A 22,041-nucleotide genomic window follows, 5' to 3' on the forward strand; every position below is an offset into this window, starting at 1 on the left:
AAACTGTAAAAAATGATTTAACATTGACTCCTATTATAATTAGAATGTTGCTCGATATTAATCTTAAAGGCAGATAAGGAATATTGGATTCAATAAATATTGTTTGTTGAAGGTATCCACCAATCATCAATAAAAACCCAGGTTGGTCAACCAAAATTTAGATGCACATAAACGTACTTTCTTTATTTTACAATACATTTAGCAATAGAATATGTCACATATGATGATAGTATTATATTTTTGTGTTTATTAATATTGCATACTGTATCTGAATGACAATATTAATAATTGTAGCTCAGTATCCCTTTAATGTAAAATTAAATTGATTCCACAATGTTGTTGTTAATGAATTATCTACTCCATATGTTGATGTCATGAATGGTATTGAGCATGCAATTAAAATGTAATATGTTATTTAAGGATATCCGAAAAATTATTTAATTTTCATCTATTAAATAGACATTACATCTAAATATTGAACAATGTGTATTTAGTATGTAATGTTCAGTCCATGTTTCTAAGACAAATGTCAATTAAAAAGAGACATACCATACTGTGACAAGCCCTGGCTTGAGGATCCAGCAGCCACATCCATATCTGTAATATATTAAATTAGGATTGCATATCATTAATACTAATCATGCCATGTTTAAAAAATTTACATTAATAACAAATCAATTGAAAAATATTAATCCTTTGGTAGTCCCATGAGTTAATAGTTTCCTCAATTAAATTAATTAAAAATATATCCTGGACTCTTATTTTCAATCAGTTGTGTTGTTTACTGTATCTTTAAGAATATCTGCTTGTTATTACATAATCATCAATTGATGGCCATATGTTATAATTGTTTTGTATTATTGGTTTTTTATTAGCTATAATATTGAAAATAAGAATACTGTATTCTTCACTAATCTAAGAATTCCCATTTAATTTTTAACAACATGTATAAAGCAATGCCACTTTCCGCAAACCCATGTTAACGTGGATGAGAAATGCCATTTTCGCGATCATTGCGCAATGATTCCAAGCGGAATTACGCATCCGTCATTTCACCAATATGTATAAAGCAATGCCACTTTCCGCAAACCCATGTTAACGTGGATGAGAAATTACATTTCCGCTCTGTGACGCATATTCTGTAGAGCGCAAGAAACATCATTCCTATTTCATGTGTCAATAATCTAAAATCAGATATCTAAACATCATATGTAGTGTATGTTGTGAGATCTGTATAGGTTTAGTATCTGACTATATACACATTTTTGGATAATAAAAAAAATAAGAATATTATATGAAGTTGGATAATTACCTGGTTCAGATTCTCTATCATCTCCTCCCAGGCCACCGGACGGAGAAGCATCTGCCCTGTCCCCCGCGTCAGGACTTTCAGATCCCGCAGCTGGGAGGGAAGAAGAGGAGGCCGAGGATGGCGAGGATCTAAATCTTTTGGGGACCCGGAGATTGAGGAGCTCGCATAAAGTCACCTCATAAGGGAGTAGGTACAGTTTCCGCGGGGCCTCTCTTTTGCCACCTCTTTTACGGGCTTGTACCCAGTCCCTTATGAGGTTTACTTTTTTCGATAAACGCAACCTCATATCTCCGAATCTCCTCATGATCTGATCCTGGGTCCTCTGGACGTCACACACCAATCTAACCGCATTGGTGATAGACTCCCAGAGGGCCTTCTTAACGTGCGCATCTGTCAACCTCCTCTTGTTCCCAAACAGCTGGGGATAAAAGTCCTTGACGGCGTGGACCAGTGCAGCGCTCTCCTCCTTGGTGAACCTGGGAACTGACATGCCTGCCGAGTTGCGTATATATAATATATATTTAATATATAAAAACAAATACACCAGCAGGCATTAGAGAACTGACAAAGATGGCAACGTGTAATGGACTTTTATATGGTGAAGTAAACATGAGATGCACCATGGGACAATTTATCTGTACATCTGATTGGATAAAAGTTTGAAATATTGTTAGAATGTGTGTGAGACCATCCTGACTCAAGTTGTGTTTGTGTGATGAACTCTGATTGGCCGTTCCTTAATGTTTCATATCTTAGTAACTTCCTTACACATACCTCATGGTGGTGCTGTAACTTCTTTTTTCATGTATACTTATTTGTAACTCATGGGCCTGTCATGCGGATATGTGTGACGCAGATTTAATATCCGTGATCCGTTAAATATTAATGATTAAATACTCTTTAAAATCTAATACTGTCACATTATTAATGTTGTCGACATTTCTCGGTTTAATAACGGTCTGTTTCTTTAATACAAATACACATTTCATATTGTATGTCTTTATTGTTCTTTAAATACATTTATTGTGAAGTATTAACATTGCTCTATTAAATGTCTTTATAATGCACATTGATTGTGTGCTATTGCGTGACATTAGACTCTAATGTTTAAAGATGCTAATCTGGTGTTTCAAGATGCGTTTCCCACGCAATATTTATTAATGTTAAAATTCAGGTTAGAATGTCAGTAACTTGGATAATCTGTTTATAAATATTAAACTACAGCTTTGTTATTCGCAAATAAACCTCGAGCTTGTATTTGTCTGAAGTGCTCATATATGTTATTGTGCAATGGCGTCTTTAGTTTTAAAGAGACATTACAAACAATTGTATCAAATGATCTGTAGAGATAGAAGATTGTTTAGACTTTAAAATGTGAATCATTTTCCATTAGTATTTAGATATCCTCAACATAAGAAATTTAAATGCACATGGTTGAGACAATCACATAAGGCATCTCTGTGCATCCACCAATCTTCATCTACTGAGCCGATCTCGATATGCTTTTCAAGCAAAGTATGTGAAGATATCAAGATAAGTAAATACACTCTTTAAATCTCTTAAAGGGACACTGTCCAAACAAATTTAGCATTGGTGATTGAGCATGAAATGTTAATCAACTTTATTCTTTAATCAGATTATCAAATTTTAACAGTTATCTTGTTATGTTTCTTTGCAAATCAATAATGATATTTTATATTACGGACAATTGTTTTATAAAAACATGGGTTGTCCTTGACGATTGTTGCATCAATTATTCCAAACAATCAAGTTCTGTCCAGAGTACTGAAGCAAATAAATTAGCTATTTACTGCCTTATTTTTAAAGTAATGATAGCAACATCACAATGAGCATTCATAATATGAGACAAGTTTTAAAGTTGATTCCAATAGAATACTCATTCAGAATGTATAAATCATTAATTTTTTAACTGTCTACCTTTAAGTATATTTTGAGTTCAGGTCCCTTTAAATAAACATTTCACAATAATGCTTAAAATATCATAAACCTAGGCACCTTCCTTTTGCTAAATGAGTCTAACATATGAGTAAAGCAAATTAAGATTAAATTCTAGATTGTTTTACACACTGACTGAAATATATTTATTAAATGATGTCTTTTTTAGCCTTCAGCGTAGAGGGACATTAAGCTATATGTTATGTATGCATTTTGTATAATATTCTTATATTTGAACAACTTAATATGTTTTGTTATTCAATCATTATATTGTAATTATATATATTCTTGGATTAAATACATCTCTACATAGGCTATTTTGATGCTGATTGTTGTTTGCATATAGATGCCTTATATCATTGACTAAGATATGTGCATTTTTTTTTTATAAAACAAGTATATTTAAAGACTGAATGTAATTCTATAGTACTTTCTAAATATGTTTAAATTCTTGTATGATATTTTTAAAAATCTATACAAAATATACTTTGTGATTGTCCCTTTAAGGACCCAAACATTTGGTATTTTTATTTAACATTGACAAAATAAACAAAAGGGGAATTTACATTCTATATAGATATTTGATGTCTAACCCAAGAGGTAAGATTGTAATAAATACATAATATTACTAAGTATAGTTAAATGACTCCACTAGAAAATTACATAGATTAACCTGGCATCCAATAACTAATTTTTAAAAATTATCAAGTTAAATGACCTACCATTCATAAATGTAATAATTTAAATAATTTCTATTAATTTTTTTAGATACCTAAGGAAGATACATGATCTTATACAATTATTTTTACATTCAACAACACTGTCACTTTCATGTAATTGAACCACTTCACCTTATTATATGTTAAAAAAAAAAATATTTTACTACATATCCTACATAATTGTAATATATACATTTTCAATATAAAAGCATTGAAGAATCTGACTCCCCAATTAATGTTATAAAATATATATTTATATTCTCGGAAGCATTTTATTTTCTAATATTAAAGCATTATTTTATCTTATGCATGTGCTTGTCAAATAGCCAACTACCAGTCATGGGAGTCCAAGTTTGATTTATTTACAGATTATATTGATATTTAGTAGAATCTGTTCAAAATAATGTATTTAATAATAAAATGTTTAGTATTAACATGTCAAAATATAATTAATCGAAAAAAATTAAATATTCCTGGAAGTCATCAGATGCCAATCTGAAAAGAAAAATAATAAAAATGGAACAAAGTTAATACACACGTTGTCAAATATTCATAAAATACATTTAAAATCATATGGTGTCTATGCTCTAACTTTGATCAACATTTTTTAAAGATAATCATTAAATTGATTTAAAATTAATGAAATACATACACCATTATATTGTTGATTAAAAATTCTATTTAAATATCCAAAATTCAAATTATACATAATAATGTATATCACATTTCAACAATATATGTATGCTGAACATAAATCTAATATTTCATGTCCATTCAAATACCTCTATATCAACTATAATATGTATTCCTTTTTCTGATTGTGATCCCTAAATATCTAATGATGAAATAAGTATGACTAATGTATGTAAGCTAACAATAATCAACATTCTTCATGTGATTCTTAACTAGCATGCACCAACCTGGATAATGCATGGTCTTTGAAAGTCAATTCAGGGGTAAACAGTTGATCTTCAATAGGTGTCTTATTCATCAGTTCATTAAATAGAGGACTGGGAAATACCATCTACAAAATAGAAAATCATCTAAGTGTCTCCAATAGGATGTCTCCACAGCCTTATTCTATCAAATAGTTTGCACTTACCATGTGAACATGTCTTTGTATGGTTTTCAAGGTCAGCAGAATTGAAAGATAATGCCAGACATGATCCCATTGGTATACTTCAATTTCAATCTTGGCTTTTTCCACACTGTCAGTCTGGGCAATCTTGACTGTCAGGCTTCAAATTGTTCCCTTTCAGTCTTTAGATTAAGTCATCTCCCTAATGTAATAAATTTAATAAAAAAAAATCATACAAGTGTGTGAATCAGTTCTGTACCCCTCTCCCACCCCCCATTTCATAATAAATATCTGTGACTAGCTTACTAAGCCTGTGTATGAACCTGTGTTATTTTCTAGCAAGTGTGAAGATGAGTCATATTGAGCATAAAAAACCTCTGTGTGACATTGAACCATAGTCATTCTAGAGTATCCCTTTCTGATTATGTACATTTTAAGTAATGTGTAAACAAAAATCTATTTCTTAAAATGTATGCCATGTGATGTTTTTGTGTACAAATCATGCCAGCAACAGTCCAAACATTTCTACTTACCATCTGATGTCCTCTTTAAAAACCAGGTGGCAAAGACTCGCTATAGGACCCAATGCCCAGAGCATCACCTATATTATGAAAATTAAAAATTATTCTAACATTTGATCAATACTAACATGTTTGCACAATTCTCTACTTGTCATTTCCCTAGAGTTCACATCTATTGAAAATACTACACAGTCTAACTTCTATTCTTTACCGTCTAAAGTGGCGGTTGATGACGTCTGCTCTGACATCAAGTCCCTCGTCCTGGAATTCCCCCTCTAGAACAGGATCATCCTCCTCATCTCTGAGGAGGTCTCTGTCCACCGGGACGGCCTGCAGCATCCCAGCCCGCTGTGCAATATTATGCAGGACGCTACAGGCTACAACGATCTTCGCCACCTTCTTTGGGTTGTACTGGAGTGCTCCTCCAGAACGGTCCAGGCACCTGAATCTCATCTTCAGGAGCCCGAACATCCTTTCAACCACCGCCCTGGTTCTCTTATGAGCCCTATTGTAGCGCTCCTCAGACACATCAGTCGGGCTACGCAAGGGGGTAATGAGCCAAGGCCGGCTCATATACCCAGAATCACCTATAAATTTTGAACAGAACATAATTCAAACAGAATACTTAAACTAGTATATTGTTGTATAATTTTTTTTTATTTAAAAACCATAATCCATATTAAAACTTGTCAGAAACATACCAATAAAAAAATTTCTATATTATTCTGTATCTTCCCATTTCAGCTAAGACATGCTACATATGCGTATTGTTCTGAAAACAAACCTTGTGTAAAATGCTAAATACATGGTTACATTGCATTCTCTATCTGAACACTTAAGGTAAGACATGCTACATATCTGCATTTAAATAAAAATAGACATTAGCAGAAAGAGACAATGACAGGGTTAAATTGCATGAGATAATAGCTTCCCATTTCAGCTAAGACATGCTACATATGCGTATTGTTCTGAAAACAAACCTTGTGTAAAATGCTAAATACATGGTTACATTGCATTCTCTATCTGAACACTTAAGGTAAGACATGCTACATATCTGCATTTAAATAAAAATAGACATTAGCAGAAAGAGACAATGACAGGGTTAAATTGCATGAGATAATATCTTCCCATTTCAGCTAAGACATGCTACATATGCGTATTGTTCTGAAAACAAACCTTGTGTAAAATGCTAAATACATGGTTACATTGCATTCTCTATCTGAACACTTAAGGTAAGACATGCTACATATCTGCATTTAAATAAAAATAGACATTAGCAGAAAGAGACAATGACAGGGTTAAATTGCATGAGATAATAGCTTCCCATTTCAGCTAAGACATGCTACATATGCGTATTGTTCTGAAAACAAACCTTGTGTAAAATGCTAAATACATGGTTACATTGCATTCTCTATCTGAACACTTAAGGTAAGACATGCTACATATCTGCATTTAAATAAAAATAGACATTAGCAGAAAGAGACAATGACAGGGTTAAATTGCATGAGATAATAGCTTCCCATTTCAGCTAAGACATGCTACATATGCGTATTGTTCTGAAAACAAACCTTGTGTAAAATGCTAAATACATGGTTACATTGCATTCTCTATCTGAACACTTAAGGTAAGACATGCTACATATCTGCATTTAAATAAAAATAGACATTAGCAGAAAGAGACAATGACAGGGTTAAATTGCATGAGATAATAGCTTCCCATTTCAGCTAAGACATGCTACATATGCGTATTGTTCTGAAAACAAACCTTGTGTAAAATGCTAAATACATGGTTACATTGCATTCTCTATCTGAACACTTAAGGTAAGACATGCTACATATCTGCATTTAAATAAAAATAGACATTAGCGTCGGTAAATAACAAATGGTTAAATTTAATCCTATAGCTGAACATGACGCTAACAGTTAAAAAATACAGGGCCAATTGTCAACATTATTAACCATGTTGAGCACAAATACTCACCAACGAGATAACCAGGGGGCATTTGTCTTTCCTTAAACTGGCTCCACAGGGACGACAGAGAGAGGATGCGGGCATCATGACAAGCCCCTCCAAAATTCGCATACACATGCATAATCCTCATCCGTGCGTCACAAACATACTGCACGTTGAGGCTATGAAAATGTTTGCGATTTCTGAAGGGCAAGTCATCAATTGGAGCACGCAGCGCAATGTGGGTACAATCTATGGCTCCCAAGACATTGGGCAATTGAGCAATATCAAAGAATTCCCGCTTCAGGCGCCTCCAATCACCATCATTCTGTGGGAATCCTATGTATTGCTTACTGATACGTACCATGGCGTCCAGAAAGTTATCAAACACCCCAGAGAATGTACCTTGAGCCAGGCCATGCATGTACAGTTCTCCGGATTGAAAACTCCCGGAGGCCAGGACGTATAGACAACTTAGCATCTTACTCATGGGGGGAACAGCAGTCCTTATTTGTATACGTGGCTCCAAATGAGGTTTAAGAAGATCGTAAAGGCCAATGAGCTGTTCGCGATCGAGCCGATACTTATCAAAAACCTCAAAGTCACTCATGTTTTCCAAGGTGGGTCTCACCCTGTAGACACGAGGACCTCGAACCAGACGACCCCTTCGTCTCGGTCTGAGCCGCCGAGGCTGCCTGATTCGACCAACAGCTAGTTCCCCAATAGCAGCACCAGCAGTGTCTACCATGTCATCGTCATCCATCTTTCAAAACAGCGTAACAAGGTATGCACTTGATCTGATGTGGATCACAAGTGATGCATTGGCCATGTTGTTTGGGGGATTTATAGTACAATTAGTCCAATGGTATTGAGTTTGTAATGATTGCTGATTGTATTCACTTGTTTGTATGTGAGCGGCGCGAATGCTTTCACAGTGGGCGTTTATTTGTTGTTTGCTGAAATGTTAGTTTCAAACAATGATTCTCAATGTGAAAGTGTCAAATATCACACATACAGTGCATGTTTGTAATGTTTGATCATATGCGTAATAAATATTTATTAAACGCGATCTTATAGTAACAAGCACACGTCCAGGCTAACATGAATGAAAGTGCATAGTTGTGTATAATGTGCATCGAATGTGATCGATCAATGTTGCTGCAACATTGTTTGTAAACGATAAAGTAACATCTGTAGTATTGTATATATAAGTGATTTCAGAGCTGTCAATATTGTATGCGTCCCTTTAAAATCGCAATAATAATTCAGAACTTCCCGTCTGCCATCTGTAGTATTATATATATAAGTGATTGCCGAGCTGTCAATATTGTATGCGTCCCTTTAAAATCGCAATAATAATTCCGAACTTCCCGTCTGCCATCTGTAGTATTGTATATATAAGTGATTGCCGAGATGTCAATATTGTATGCGTCCCTTTAAAATCGCAATAATAATTCCGAACTTCCCGTCTGCCATCTGTAGTATTGTATATATATATAAGTGATTGCCGAGCAGTCAATATTGTATGCGTCCCATTAAAATCGCACTAATACTGAATAACTTCCGGCTGTCATCTGTAGTATTGTATATATAAGTGATTGCCGAGCTGTCAATATTGTATGCGTCCCATTCAAATCGCCATAAAAAATCAGAACTTCCGGCTGTCATCTGTAGTATTGTATATATAAGTGATTGCCGAGATGTCAATATTGTATGCGTCCCTTTCAAATCGCACTAATGCGGAATAACTTCCGGCTGTCATCTGTAGTATTGTATATATAAGTGATTGCCGAGATGTGAATATTGTATGCGTCCCATTCAAATCGCCATAAAAAATCAGAACTTCCGGCTGTCATCTGTAGTATTGTATATATAAGTGATTTTAGATCTGACAATATTGTATGCGTGCCATAAAAATGGCACTAATACTGAATAACTTCCGGCTGTCATCTGTAGTATTATATATATAAGTGATTTGCGATCTGACAATATTTCTTAATTGTCCCATTGAAATCTCCATAATAATGCTGTTCCAAACAGTTGTTTACGTATATGTAGTATTGTAGTATTGAGTGTTAAAGTTCCTAAAGGGGCGGTACAGTGGTGAATCTGTGATGTGTATGGTTGAATCTTGTAATGACGTCATGATATTCTTAACCTGCCTATGTAGTTGTGAAATCCTCATTGTGTTGTTGTATTTGACTACATTGTTATTGTGTGCTGAATAAAATCTAAATGTGTGCTTTGTGGTTGCGTGATGGGTGATGCGTGTTATGTACATATACGTATATATTGTGATTGTGTCCCACATATGCTGACTTCTATATAGCGGTCTGGCATTGTTGTTCCTTCCCATAAAGTGACATCTGTAATCTGGTGTAATGATGTTCTTGTTGTACGTAATTCCTAATGGTTTCTGGTGATGGAATCATGATGTTAAAAGTACTGTAAAATCCATATGTTGTGTTTTGTGATTCCTCTAGAGAATGTAATGTGTTTTTCCCCCATCATTTGAATGCACATGTATGAGTGAATGTTAAAAGTAATGTATGTGCATCCATGAGTGATTATGTGTTAAGCCTATGTAAATATGCAGTTGCTGCAAGCATATGAGTTGAATAACTGAAATGCAATAATAAAGGTAAATGAGAGGTGTTTCCCATTGTGTAGTGTTTGTGAATCCAGAAATGTGTATAGAATTTTATTTTAATTTTAAATGTAATTTTATTGAAATAATAATGTGTTACTAGTGATGTGGATTTGTAGTTGATGTAATCTAAAAGTGTGAAACAAATTTATGGTGTTGTGAATATTTAATAATTAAAAACCATAAGTCCACCATAGGGAAATAGTCATTTCTTGATCTATTTATCATCGCTAGGTCTAACGCATGAAATCATGTTTTTTCTAGCGCTGGTATTTGGAGTTTTTCAGTCTACGCTATTTGCGTGCGTTAGGGAAATGAGGGTTTCGCGTGCACGAGCACGTCTTCCCAATAGAAGTCAATGGAGGCTCTAAAGATTTCTAATTTTTTTTTCTAAGACTGGTTTTCCTCGTGTGAAAAAGTAACTAAATCGTGTTCTTTTTGTAATAAATAAAAATTTTGGTGGTGTATATTGTTTGTATGCATCGATGAGTGTATGTTTGTGATAATGTTATTAGTTAGATGTAGGTATATGAGGGTCTTTTCCCGTATGTCCATGTAAGTCAATGGGAAAATGGATTTTTGTGGATTTATTTCAAACACCCGAGATCTCGCAACTTTAATCCTTTGTATTTTAACGAAAACAAAATAAATATGAAAAATAAAGATAGTGTAGTGTTTGTATGAGTGTAAGTGTACTTTGTGTAATATTTGTTTTGTGATTCGTGGATGTTTTTTTTGTCGGTATATGTTTACTACTGGGTCTGAGGTGGCGGTAGAAAGTTGAGCGTTAGGTGTATTTTGAGTCGCGGTAAATAAACTCTAAATACCGGAGTGCGTAAGAAACCAGCGTTAGGAGCCTCTAACGCTGGTTTTCACGGCTAACGCCGAACTCTAAATCTAGGCCTAAGATAGCTACAATATAATTATTATTTATATTGTAGCTATATTAGGGTTTATTTTACAGGTATTTAGTTTTAAATAGGATTAACTTAGTTAATAAGAGAAATATTATTTAGATTTATTTAATTAATATTTAAGTTAGGGGGGTGTTAGGGTTAGTGTTAGACTTAGGTTTAGGGGTTAATAATTTTATTACAGTGGCGGCAGTGTAGTGGGGGGCAGGATAGGGGTTAATAAATTTAATATAGATGGCGACGGTGTAGGGGGGGCAGGATAGGGGTTAATAAATTTAATATAGGTTGCGGCGGGTTCAGGGAGCGGCGGTTTAGGGGATAATACATATATTATAGTTGCGGTGGGCTCCGGGAGCGGCGGTTTAGGGGTTATTATGTATAGAGTAGCTTGCGGTGGGCTCCGGGAGCGGCGGTTTAGGGGGTAATAAATTTATTTAGTTGCGGCGGTGTAGGGGGGACAGATTAGAGGTGTTTAGACTCGGGGTACATGTTAGGGTGTTAGGTGCAGACATCTTCCATAGGAATCAATGGGATGTCTGGCAGCAGCGAACTTGTACTTTCGCTATGGTCAGACTCCCATTGATTCCTATGGGATCCGCCGCCTCCAGGGGTGGCGGTTTGAAAACCAGGTATGCTGGGCCGTAAAAGTGCCGAGCGTACCTGCTAGTCATTTGATAACTAGCAAAAGTAGTGAGATTGTGCCGTACTTGTGTGCGGAACATCTGGAGTGACGTAAGAATCGATCTGTGTCGGACTGAGTCCGGCGGATCGAAGTTTACGTCACAAAATTCTACTTTTGCCGGTCTCGAGCCTTTGATAACTAAGGCGAATCAGCCTCGCCACAAATACGCTGCGGAATTCCAGCGTATTTGAGGTTGACAGCTTGATAACTACCCCCCATTGAGCATCTGTGGAGCATCCTCAAATGGAAGGTGGGGGAGCGTAAGGTCGATAAGTGGAAGAGGACACCAGGGGCAACCTGTGAAGCTCTAGTGAACTCCATGCCCAAGAGGGTTAAGGCAGTGCTGGAAAATAATGGTGGCCACACAAAATATTGACACTTAGGACCCAATTTGGACATGTACTCACTTTTGTTGCCAACGGTTTAGACATTAATGGCTGTGTGTTGAGTTATTTTGAGGGGACAGCAAATTTAGACTGTTATACAGGCTGTACACTCACTACTGTACATTGTAGTAAGTGTCATTTATTCAGTGTTGTCACATAAAAAGATATAATAAAATATTTACAAAAATGTGAGGGGTGTACTCACTTTTGTGGGATACTGTATATATACATATTAACATGTTTAACTGCTGCCATTTTATTTACATGATAGAAAAAGTTTGAGTACCATGTATGCTCTAAACATTTTTTTTTCCCTTTTTTTTTAAAACAAAAAACAAAAAACAAAACTATAGGCCTTACATTCTCATTTCTAGAGTACATTCCTAATAATATACACTGGTAATCTATGGCAGTAGTGTCACAGAAATATGTACATTCCCCTTTTCAAAGAGATCATTCAATTATGAAAATATATACCAGAAACAATAAACTTGGACATTTTCTAGCTTATCTTTCACCTGTTAGAATTAGGAAATGTTACTTTTCCAAAATATAAACCACATGCATTATCAATAGCATAATTTCAAATCTCAAAGACTAATGTATGTTTTTCTTTTTCTCCCTGTTCAGGAAGAAGAAAGATATTTATGTAATTGACCCCTCAGGAAACCTATATTACAACTGGTTATTTTGCATTACCATGCCTGTCATGTACAACTGGACTATGATCATTGCAAGGTGACATACACTATTAAGTATAAAAGCTTATGGCGTGAGGAGGCTTGTTTTAAAGTAATTAATGATATTGGTTGCAGTTTGATTTTCTCCCCTAATGATAACAAAAAAGGTTTCTATTATTTCATTTACCAAACCCAGTGAAATGTTGTCCTTAGAAATGTTTTATTACTTTACTTCATTTTGTCTTATGCCTTCACAATATTTATTTGTGAGGAAGACATAGGCCTAGATTTATAGATGCTTGTGAGGTTTCTAAGGGGCCTATTTCTGTTTTTACCTTAGTTCACCTTTATATTCTAGCAACAGACAAAGAGTGCCCTTAAAAGCTTACTATAAAAGTAATTGTATATAAAGTTCACTAGATATCACTGACATTGATTTATGCACATGTATTTATTCAACAATATGATAAAAAAACATAGAGCTATGTCCACCGGTGGTTTATAAAAATATATAAAATCTAACATATAGTTCTTTGAAATGTCCTCTATACAGTAATTTAAGTTTAACCATTATAATATTCTTATTGTTGTATTTACTGGGACTGCCCCTCACAAGTATTGTGATTTGTTAGCATTTATGCAAGATATTTCTTAATGCATATAAAAACTTGCAGAATTAGTTCTGTATATTACGTCCAGACTTGGTGTGCCGTTTATATCCAAAGAGAGTACTACTCACCAGAATACGAAAGCAATGTAGTTTATGGTGTCCTCTCTGCAGGGTCTGGACTCCTCCTGTGTCGTTTTCCGATCACGTGTTAGACACTATCCAATGGGAAAGGCAGATTACCATTATACTTTGTGTCAAATAAACTCCCACTTTGTTTAAAGTGGATGATCTTGAAAAAAGCACACCTGCTGAAACAAGTTGATGAGCGGCCTGTGTTGGCCAGACCGATTGATGTAACTAACCACAAGTGTTAAAGATTCAAGTGTATGGATATACAGTGAATTTCTCCACAAACAATATGGAATAAACCTCATGAGCGCTTGGAGGATCTATGTTTTTTTATATTGTTGAATAAATACATGTGCATAAATCAATGTCAGTGGTATCTAGTGAACTTTATATACAATTACTTTTATAGTAAGCTTTTAAGCAGCGGGAACAGGAGATAAGAAGCAGCGGTCTTAAGACTGCTGCTTCTTAACTCGTCCGCTACCACTGCAAACATCCAGATTAGATACAATCTGGATAATTGACCCCTGCTAGCGGTCAATTGGCCGTGAATATGCGGGGGCGCCATTGCAAAAGCATTTCACCAGATGTTAGTGATATTGGGCGGACATGATTTGCTACAGTGAATCATGTCTGCTCGACATTTGATAATTTGGCCCCATTATCTGTTGCTATTACTATATTATAATCGTGAGATATATAAGTGTTGCTTGCATAAAGGGTAACTTTGTGTTGTTGCATATTTACCTTTATACAGGTTTATCAGTGAGTTTTTCTGCAATTAATATTTATAGTTGCATGAGGGGCCCAATAATGATAACATCTTGCACAACCTCTTATACAGTGGAAAACCAATCATTACAAATATACAGTAAATGTTTCTTAAAAATATTTTTTGAGGTTGTTTTGGCTTTATGTGTAAACTATTTGCATGTCTGATTTGTTTTTTAAGAGTAGTCTCACTGGAAAGAATTAAGGTGTCTCAAAGACCTTGCAGACATAAACAAGGGGCTGACCATGAGAGTCCTTGGGGCATGACTGTGGTTTTTTATCTACACAAATGCAAAGCATGAAGAATTCCCTTATGAGGTATCTTACCTCACTTGTATCAGTTGTATCATTTAAGAGGCAAAGTGTGCACCAGATGAGTGGGAAGAGGGTGCGGCTAGGGGTTGCCACTTGCTGTAAATCACCTTTCAAAAAGTTGAAGCTTTCAAGAAGCTTACAGGCTAAGAGGGTGCAAGAGACTGACAAAGAAAGAGTGGAACTGGAGTAAGAAAGGTTAGTGTACATTGTATGTATTCCTGAACAGTAGAGTCTTTAAGGAACACTTTCAACTTTCAAAACTAGGGGAGAGTCTTATGGAGAAAGGCAAAGAGTTCCACAACATTATGGCCAATCTGTTAAAGTCCTGTAGATAGGAATGTGAGGAGCTAACAAGAGAGGAGGAAAGAAAGTGGTCATGAGCAGAGCGAAGGGCACAGGAATTAGAGTATCTGGATACAAGGGCAGAGACAGAGGAAGAGCAGTGTTATTGAGGGCCTTGAATGTTAGGGTCAAGATTATGTGTTTTATTCTGGAGCTTAGAGGAAGCCAGTGAAGGGATTGCCAGAGAGGAGCAGCAGTAGAGGAGTGGTGAGTAAGAAAGATCAGCCTGTCAGAGCCATTCATTATGGATTGTAAAGGAGATAGATGGCTGCTAGGGGGACCAAAGAAGATGAAGTTGTAATAATGGTTGTTACAAGATACATGCTGCTCCTTAATTATTTTATATAAATATTTTAAATTAAAGTTTAGGTTTTGGCATGTAACAGTAAATTGCTACAAAATACAATTACAGTCTAACTACTATCAATAATATAGAAGCAATAAAACAACATAAAAAAAGGACATGTCAGGTAAAGTACCCTTTTCATTAACTCAGGAGGCCCCTCTTAGACCTCACATCATCTAGAGTCAGCTAAAACTGTAATACTTAATTAAGCACATATGGTACAGAAAATAACTAAGATACTTTCAAATATAAAACCAAAAAGAAAAACATATTTGAAATCCTTCTAAACAGTATCTATAATAAGATAAATAAAACAAAAATATAAAATTGTATATCCAAGTTGACAGGGACTAATATATAGGCTCTCAAGGCTATGTGCCAGCCGGACTGAACAAAGGAAGAAATTGAGATACAACAAAATATTGAGAAAGGAAAAGTAAGAAGAAGAAAAATAGAGAGAAAAAAGAAAAAAAAGAGGGGGATACAAGGCTTCCACAACATTCTGCTACTTTAAGAATTCAGATTTCACCAATCTCTAGGATTCACAGATCAAGCAGTGCAAGTCAATGTTATTGTGTGAGGAGAAAATATATTCTTCCGTAGATTCCAAGAAATCTACGGCCAACTAGGCTCCTCCAGCCTTTTCCATTTTCTGGATACGGTTAATTAGGCTTCAGTGAATAAATACACACAAAATTAACATTCATGGAGAGGTAGTTGTTCTAGACCAAGATGAAACAGGACTGTTTGGGTGCTATGTGGAACAGTGAATCTGTATTTAGCAATTTTTTTGTGAGCATTCCCACTAAATATGGTCTGGAGAGCCCATCTTGCCACAGCCTCTTCAGCACAAGGGTGAGTTAAGTGCTGAGATTTTAAACAAGCATAGAAGGCTTAGATGCCATTGTATAAGACTTTGAAGTAAAGTTCTAAGTGTGACACAGTGAAGCGCAGTCTACCGCCTTGGACCATGCTTTCTTGATCAGTTATGTTTAGGGAGAAATTTTGAACCTTTGTTGTTTGAAACTTAAATAATTATCTGCCTAAGTGTTTTGTTACTTAACTTTGATTTTTGCTTGAGGTAATGCAATTTAAGATTTATAACTGAACACTTAAGGAGCAGTGCATAAGCATATGAAAAACTTAATATACAAAAAATGGACTATACCAGCTGAATAAGCCAGTTGGTCCTAAAGAAATGCTTTTTTACACTGTGAATAGATTATGGAAATTAGTTCGGTTGATTACTGGAACTTGCAGTTAAGGTAAGTATATGACAAGATTAAAATATAACCTTTATTTGTTAAGTTTTAAAAAAGACAGCATCAAATATGTGTGTATGCTACCCTTGAAAGAGTTAAAAACACACTCTCTGTTGATTGTGCAATGCTTAGCTTGTGCAGTGCAAAATATATGGAGTACTAAGTAATCCTACTATAAGACCAAGATTATATTCTAGGTATATTTGTATGTTAATCTGAGAAAGGATTATATGGCCTTGTAGGTGGCCAATCCTTCAGATTACCCCTAGGGGATATTGAATATAAGGTATACCTGTTATGCTTAAACTCTATGGTCTTTATAGATATATGTTCATATTAGGGCATTTTGAACAGCAGTATACAACTTCGTCACTAATACACAGTAAGCGAATACTAATATGTACACTTGCAATTAGATATATGTTGGTTGCTCTAGGTTTTTAAAAGTTGCCTTTATGTCAGTTGCTTCAATGCAGGGCTTATACTTAATTATTGTGATGATTTTTTCAACTCTGACAGATATTAATTAGATTCTGTGTGGTTGTGCATATACAGCTACATAGAGGAGTAATCACAGTCTTGTGATGGTGCGATTATAAGATAATCTGCACTCAGAAGTGCTACACCAAGTGGTGTCAGAATAATTATAGTTATAGCATCATAATAGGTTTTGTGATTTCCCAGCCAATATAGGGCTGTATTATCAGTATATACTTAAATTAGACCTTGTTTATTGCGTTTTAGTCCAATGTGAACTTATATTTTCTGTCACACTGTTTCTGCTTAAACAGTGCTACAGCGTTGCTAAATTACAGCTTTTTGATAATTGACACAATGTATCTAAAATTTGATTATATTAATGATACAGTATGTAAGGGTAGTAGTACGTTTTTTTACTATACCAATCTGTGATAGTATCCGGTATTGCTGTGACAATATTGTCTCTAATCTTTATCCCCTAGTATCAATTAACACACCGTATTCAAAATTATGCTGTGCGGGTGCACCGGTTAACTATGTATACACCGGGATAAATAAACGTTACTGCTGCTAAAGCCTGTAATAAACCACAGGTTACTAAGTACGAATTAACTAGATTAAGTTTTTTAAGCTAAAGTATTTCTATTAGTTTTAACAACAAGAGAGGCAGTTAAAAATAGCGAGGACCCCTGACGCAGCGTTTCACTAATGCATCCTCAGAGGGGTTATTGAAACGCTGCGTCAGGGGTCCTCGCTATTTTTAACTGCCTCTCTTAGAGACATTATTGTCACAGCAATACCGGATACTATCACAGATTGGTATAGTACAAAAACGTACTACTACCCTTACATACTGTATCATTAATATAATCAAATTTTAGATACATTGTGTCAATTATCAAAAAGCTGTAATTTAGCAACGCTGTAGCACTGTTTAAGCAGAAACAGTGTGACAGAAAATATAAGTTCACATTGGACTAAAACGCAATAAACAAGGTCTAATTTAAGTATATACTGATAATACAGCCCTATATTGGCTGGGAAATCACAAAACCTATTATGATGCTATAACTATAATTATTCTGACACCACTTGGTGTAGCACTTCTGAGTGCAGATTATCTTATAATCGCACCATCACAAGACTGTGATTACTCCTCTATGTAGCTGTATATGCACAACCACACAGAATCTAATTAATATCTGTCAGAGTTGAAAAAATCATCACAATAATTAAGTATAAGCCCTGCATTGAAGCAACTGACATAAAGGCAACTTTTAAAAACCTAGAGCAACCAACATATATCTAATTGCAAGTGTACATATTAGTATTCGCTTACTGTGTATTAGTGACGAAGTTGTATACTGCTGTTCAAAATGCCCTAATATGAACATATATCTATAAAGACCATAGAGTTTAAGCATAACAGGTATACCTTATATTCAATATCCCCTAGGGGTAATCTGAAGGATTGGCCACTTACAAGGCCATATAATCCTTTCTCAGATTAACATACAAATATACCTAGAATATAATCTTGGTCTTATAGTAGGATTACTTAGTACTCCATATATTTTGCACTGCACAAGCTAAGCATTGCACAATCAACAGAGAGTGTGTTTTTAACTCTTTCAAGGGTAGCATACACACATATTTGATGCTGTCTTTTTTAAAACTTAACAAATAAAGGTTATATTTTAATCTTGTCATATACTTACCTTAACTGCAAGTTCCAGTAATCAACCGAACTAATTTCCATAATCTATTCACAGTGTAAAAAAGCATTTCTTTAGGACCAACTGGCTTATTCAGCTGGTATAGTCCATTTTTTGTATATTTCTTGATCAGTTGTTTAGCGCAATGACCTTTCCTAGGAGAGTATATAGGATAATTTATAAAATATGGGAGGTCGAAACACATCTCTGTAAAAGATCGAGAGTATTACCCCAAAACTTTTTATAAATCTGCTGAAATGTAGCTATTAAATATTTAGGAAAAGGTATGGGAAATGACCTGCACAAATAGGTTAACTGAGGGAGTTAATTCATTTTAAATGCTCCACACGTCCAAGCCAGGATATACAAGGGACATTCCATTTATCAACACTGCTCTTGAAGGTATGCAGAAGTGGATAAAAATTGGAATAGATAACAGTAGAGTAATTAAGTTTGTAATAGCTCACAGAACCAAATTCCTTAAGGTGATCAAATAGAGCTGGCAATGAATTATGACATAAGTACAGTAAAGTCGTCTGCAAATAAAGTAGTCTTCTGAGAGACTCAATAACCTGGTCAAAGATTTTCTTTGCATCTAGCGCAATAGAAGTGCATAGTTTTCCTAAACATTTAGACTCAAGGTATGCATTTACTGCTCCTCAAGTCCCTCAGAACTCACTGATTTGATGATGGCAGATTCAAATCTTCTTGAATTGCACAGTTTTCAAGTTGTGCTGTTGCGGAAAGATTTTCCACAAGATATGTTACAAATAGTTTTTCATGAGTGTAGGGCATAATCAAGAGTGAGAACACAGATAGATATCAAATAACTAGTGACAATAAAAAATATAAAATATGTATAAATTATTATCAATAGCTGCAGTCATGATAGTAAATTTACAGATGTGTGTTTTCCGTTAGTATATAATAAATTAATTTAAGTACTGGTTTAATATTATTGTGCTAAATATCATACACATAGCATATATTTTTTATTTATTTTCATCCCAGCAAATAATTTATTACCTTTATGTTCTGGATGTTCGAAAGCAATAAAATCAAAATAGCTGGGAAACCCAAAGCTTGGTAAAGCGTTGATAGACATTGACAGAAAGCTATACAGAGTAAGAGGCCGATTTATCAATGTCTACGCTGTTGGCATATAACATTGCACAAGCCAAAACTGCTTGTGCAATGCCGCCCCCTGCAGATTTGCAGCCAATCGGCCTTTAGCAGGGAGTGTCAATCAACCCGATTGTACACGATCAGTTGGATTGCAGAACGCAGCCTCAGAGGAGGCGTACAAGTTAAGGAGCAGTGGTCTTAAAACTGCTGCTTCTTAACTCCTGTTTCCGGCGAGCCTGAAGGCTCGCGCGGAAACAGATACATTGGGACCAATTAACACTTTGACAAATTGGCCCCTAAGAATGGGTGAGGACTAATTCATAAAATTCATAAAGGAACAAGAAGATATAATTTTTCCATTATGGTCTGTAAAATTGAATGAAAGACTAGAGATGGTACAGCTGTACTAGAAAACAAAATGTCATAGCCACTAACAAATACTTTTCATTTACAGAGCCTGTTTTGATGAACTTCAGCAAGACTACTTAGAAATGTGGTACATCCTTGATTACACATCAGATCTCATCTATATCGCAGACATGTTTGTAAGAACCAGAACAGGTGAACAAAAGAACATCTTGAATTGTTACTATATGACAAAAGGCTTGTGATACCAAAGCCTAAAGTCTCAGATACTGCTCCATATATTTTGTTGAATCTTTATAAAAATAATATTTAAATTATAATATATTTTAATAATTACCCAATCATGAGTACAAACATTTCAGGCATCGTCTGATCACTGTTTCCTAGTAAGAGATTTGGTTCTGTTGATATTTTGAGCACTGTAATATGTATATGTGCTCAAATGCCTATAACTACACATACTGCACATAAAGACTCCTGAACTCCATCAAGTATATTAGAAGACCCCCTAATGCTTCTCAGTCTGGCCCTGATGATCAAAGCATTGTCAGACCCATGACAAATTGCCTTTTTGAAAATCAGTCTCGCAATCTGTGGGTCCGGTGATATATTAAAAAAAAAAATGGGCTGACCCTCTCTTTTCTGATGAGTGATGATGTGTCTTCCATATGAAATAGAGATTGCAGTTTTAGCAAAAGATCGAGAACATCACCACTAATATCCAATCTTGGTGGTGGGGGTTGCTTTATTCAAAGTATGCAAAAAACAAAACTCTAAATCTCAGGCACCTAAAGGCTTTAACTGGTTTCCCAAGCATTAGTGCACTGCCTTAATAGGCCAATAAATTATAATTTTAGGACAAGGGAAAGATGACCAATTCTGGTGTTTCCCGGTTTCTCCTGCTAGGTAAGATAGGGAACTAGCTCAATAGCGCAATATGTGTAGGTCCCAGGGGCTGGTGTTGTGTGAAGTCTTACAGTACAGTGTCTCACCTTGTCGCGGAGAACGGTCCTCAAGAGGATCCGTGCAATGCAGCTTTCTCTGTGGACATACCCACTTTGCCACTCTTGGTGTCGCTGGTCTAGGACTGTACTCACTCCCTCCTTAACTCTCAGTCTTGTGTGGCTGACGTCACTGACTGCTTCACACCCACCTCATCTTGATGCCGGTTCTGGCTTTCTTCCCCAAATCCTGACATTGGATAGAGTCCCTTCAAATGATTCCGCTGAGCTCACTATCCCCAACTGGACAAAGTTGAATGAACAGAATAAGTGAGGAGCACCAGCCGGGACTTGATGATTAAAACATAGCTTTTATTTGCAACATCAGCATATTGTTAAAAACAGGGTTGGTCAACCAGTCATAGTAGAATTAAGACCTCATGAAAGGGAAGGAAAGGATCCAGCTTACGTGTTTTGGCAACAGCCGTATTCATAGCTTATGAATTCTGATTCCTTTCTTCTATTTAAAAAACAAACACATTTCCTATTGGTCTAATAATTTGACACCCCCCTTTACTATTTGTCATTACTAATCAATTTAATGAGAGCCTGTACTTACTACAACATTTCATTCAATACATGTCTGTACATTATATGCGCTATGCATTTCTAGTACTAGGATGTTCTACCTAATAATTAAACTTTGTTAGTTCATTAAAGGGACACTCAGGTCAAATTAAATTTGTGCACAGTCTTTTATATTTACACTTTTTGAGTCACCAGCATTTGTGATT

The 22,041-nt window shown here is 35.4% G+C and overlaps 1 protein-coding gene across 1 annotated transcript in view; it reads left to right on the forward strand.

Moving 5' to 3' along the window:
* CNGA1 (cyclic nucleotide gated channel subunit alpha 1) overlaps nt 1-22,041 on the forward strand; it is a 116,705-nt gene that overhangs the window by 87,110 nt on the left and 7,554 nt on the right. The window contains exons 8-9 of the mRNA XM_053700265.1: nt 12,796-12,903; nt 20,395-20,501. Of these exons, the coding sequence (XP_053556240.1) occupies nt 12,796-12,903; nt 20,395-20,501 (215 nt within the window). The remainder of the gene's footprint in view (nt 1-12,795; nt 12,904-20,394; nt 20,502-22,041) is intronic.

This window comes from Bombina bombina, chromosome 2 (assembly GCF_027579735.1).
Source record: "Bombina bombina isolate aBomBom1 chromosome 2, aBomBom1.pri, whole genome shotgun sequence".
Lineage (NCBI taxonomy): Eukaryota > Metazoa > Chordata > Amphibia > Anura > Bombinatoridae > Bombina > Bombina bombina.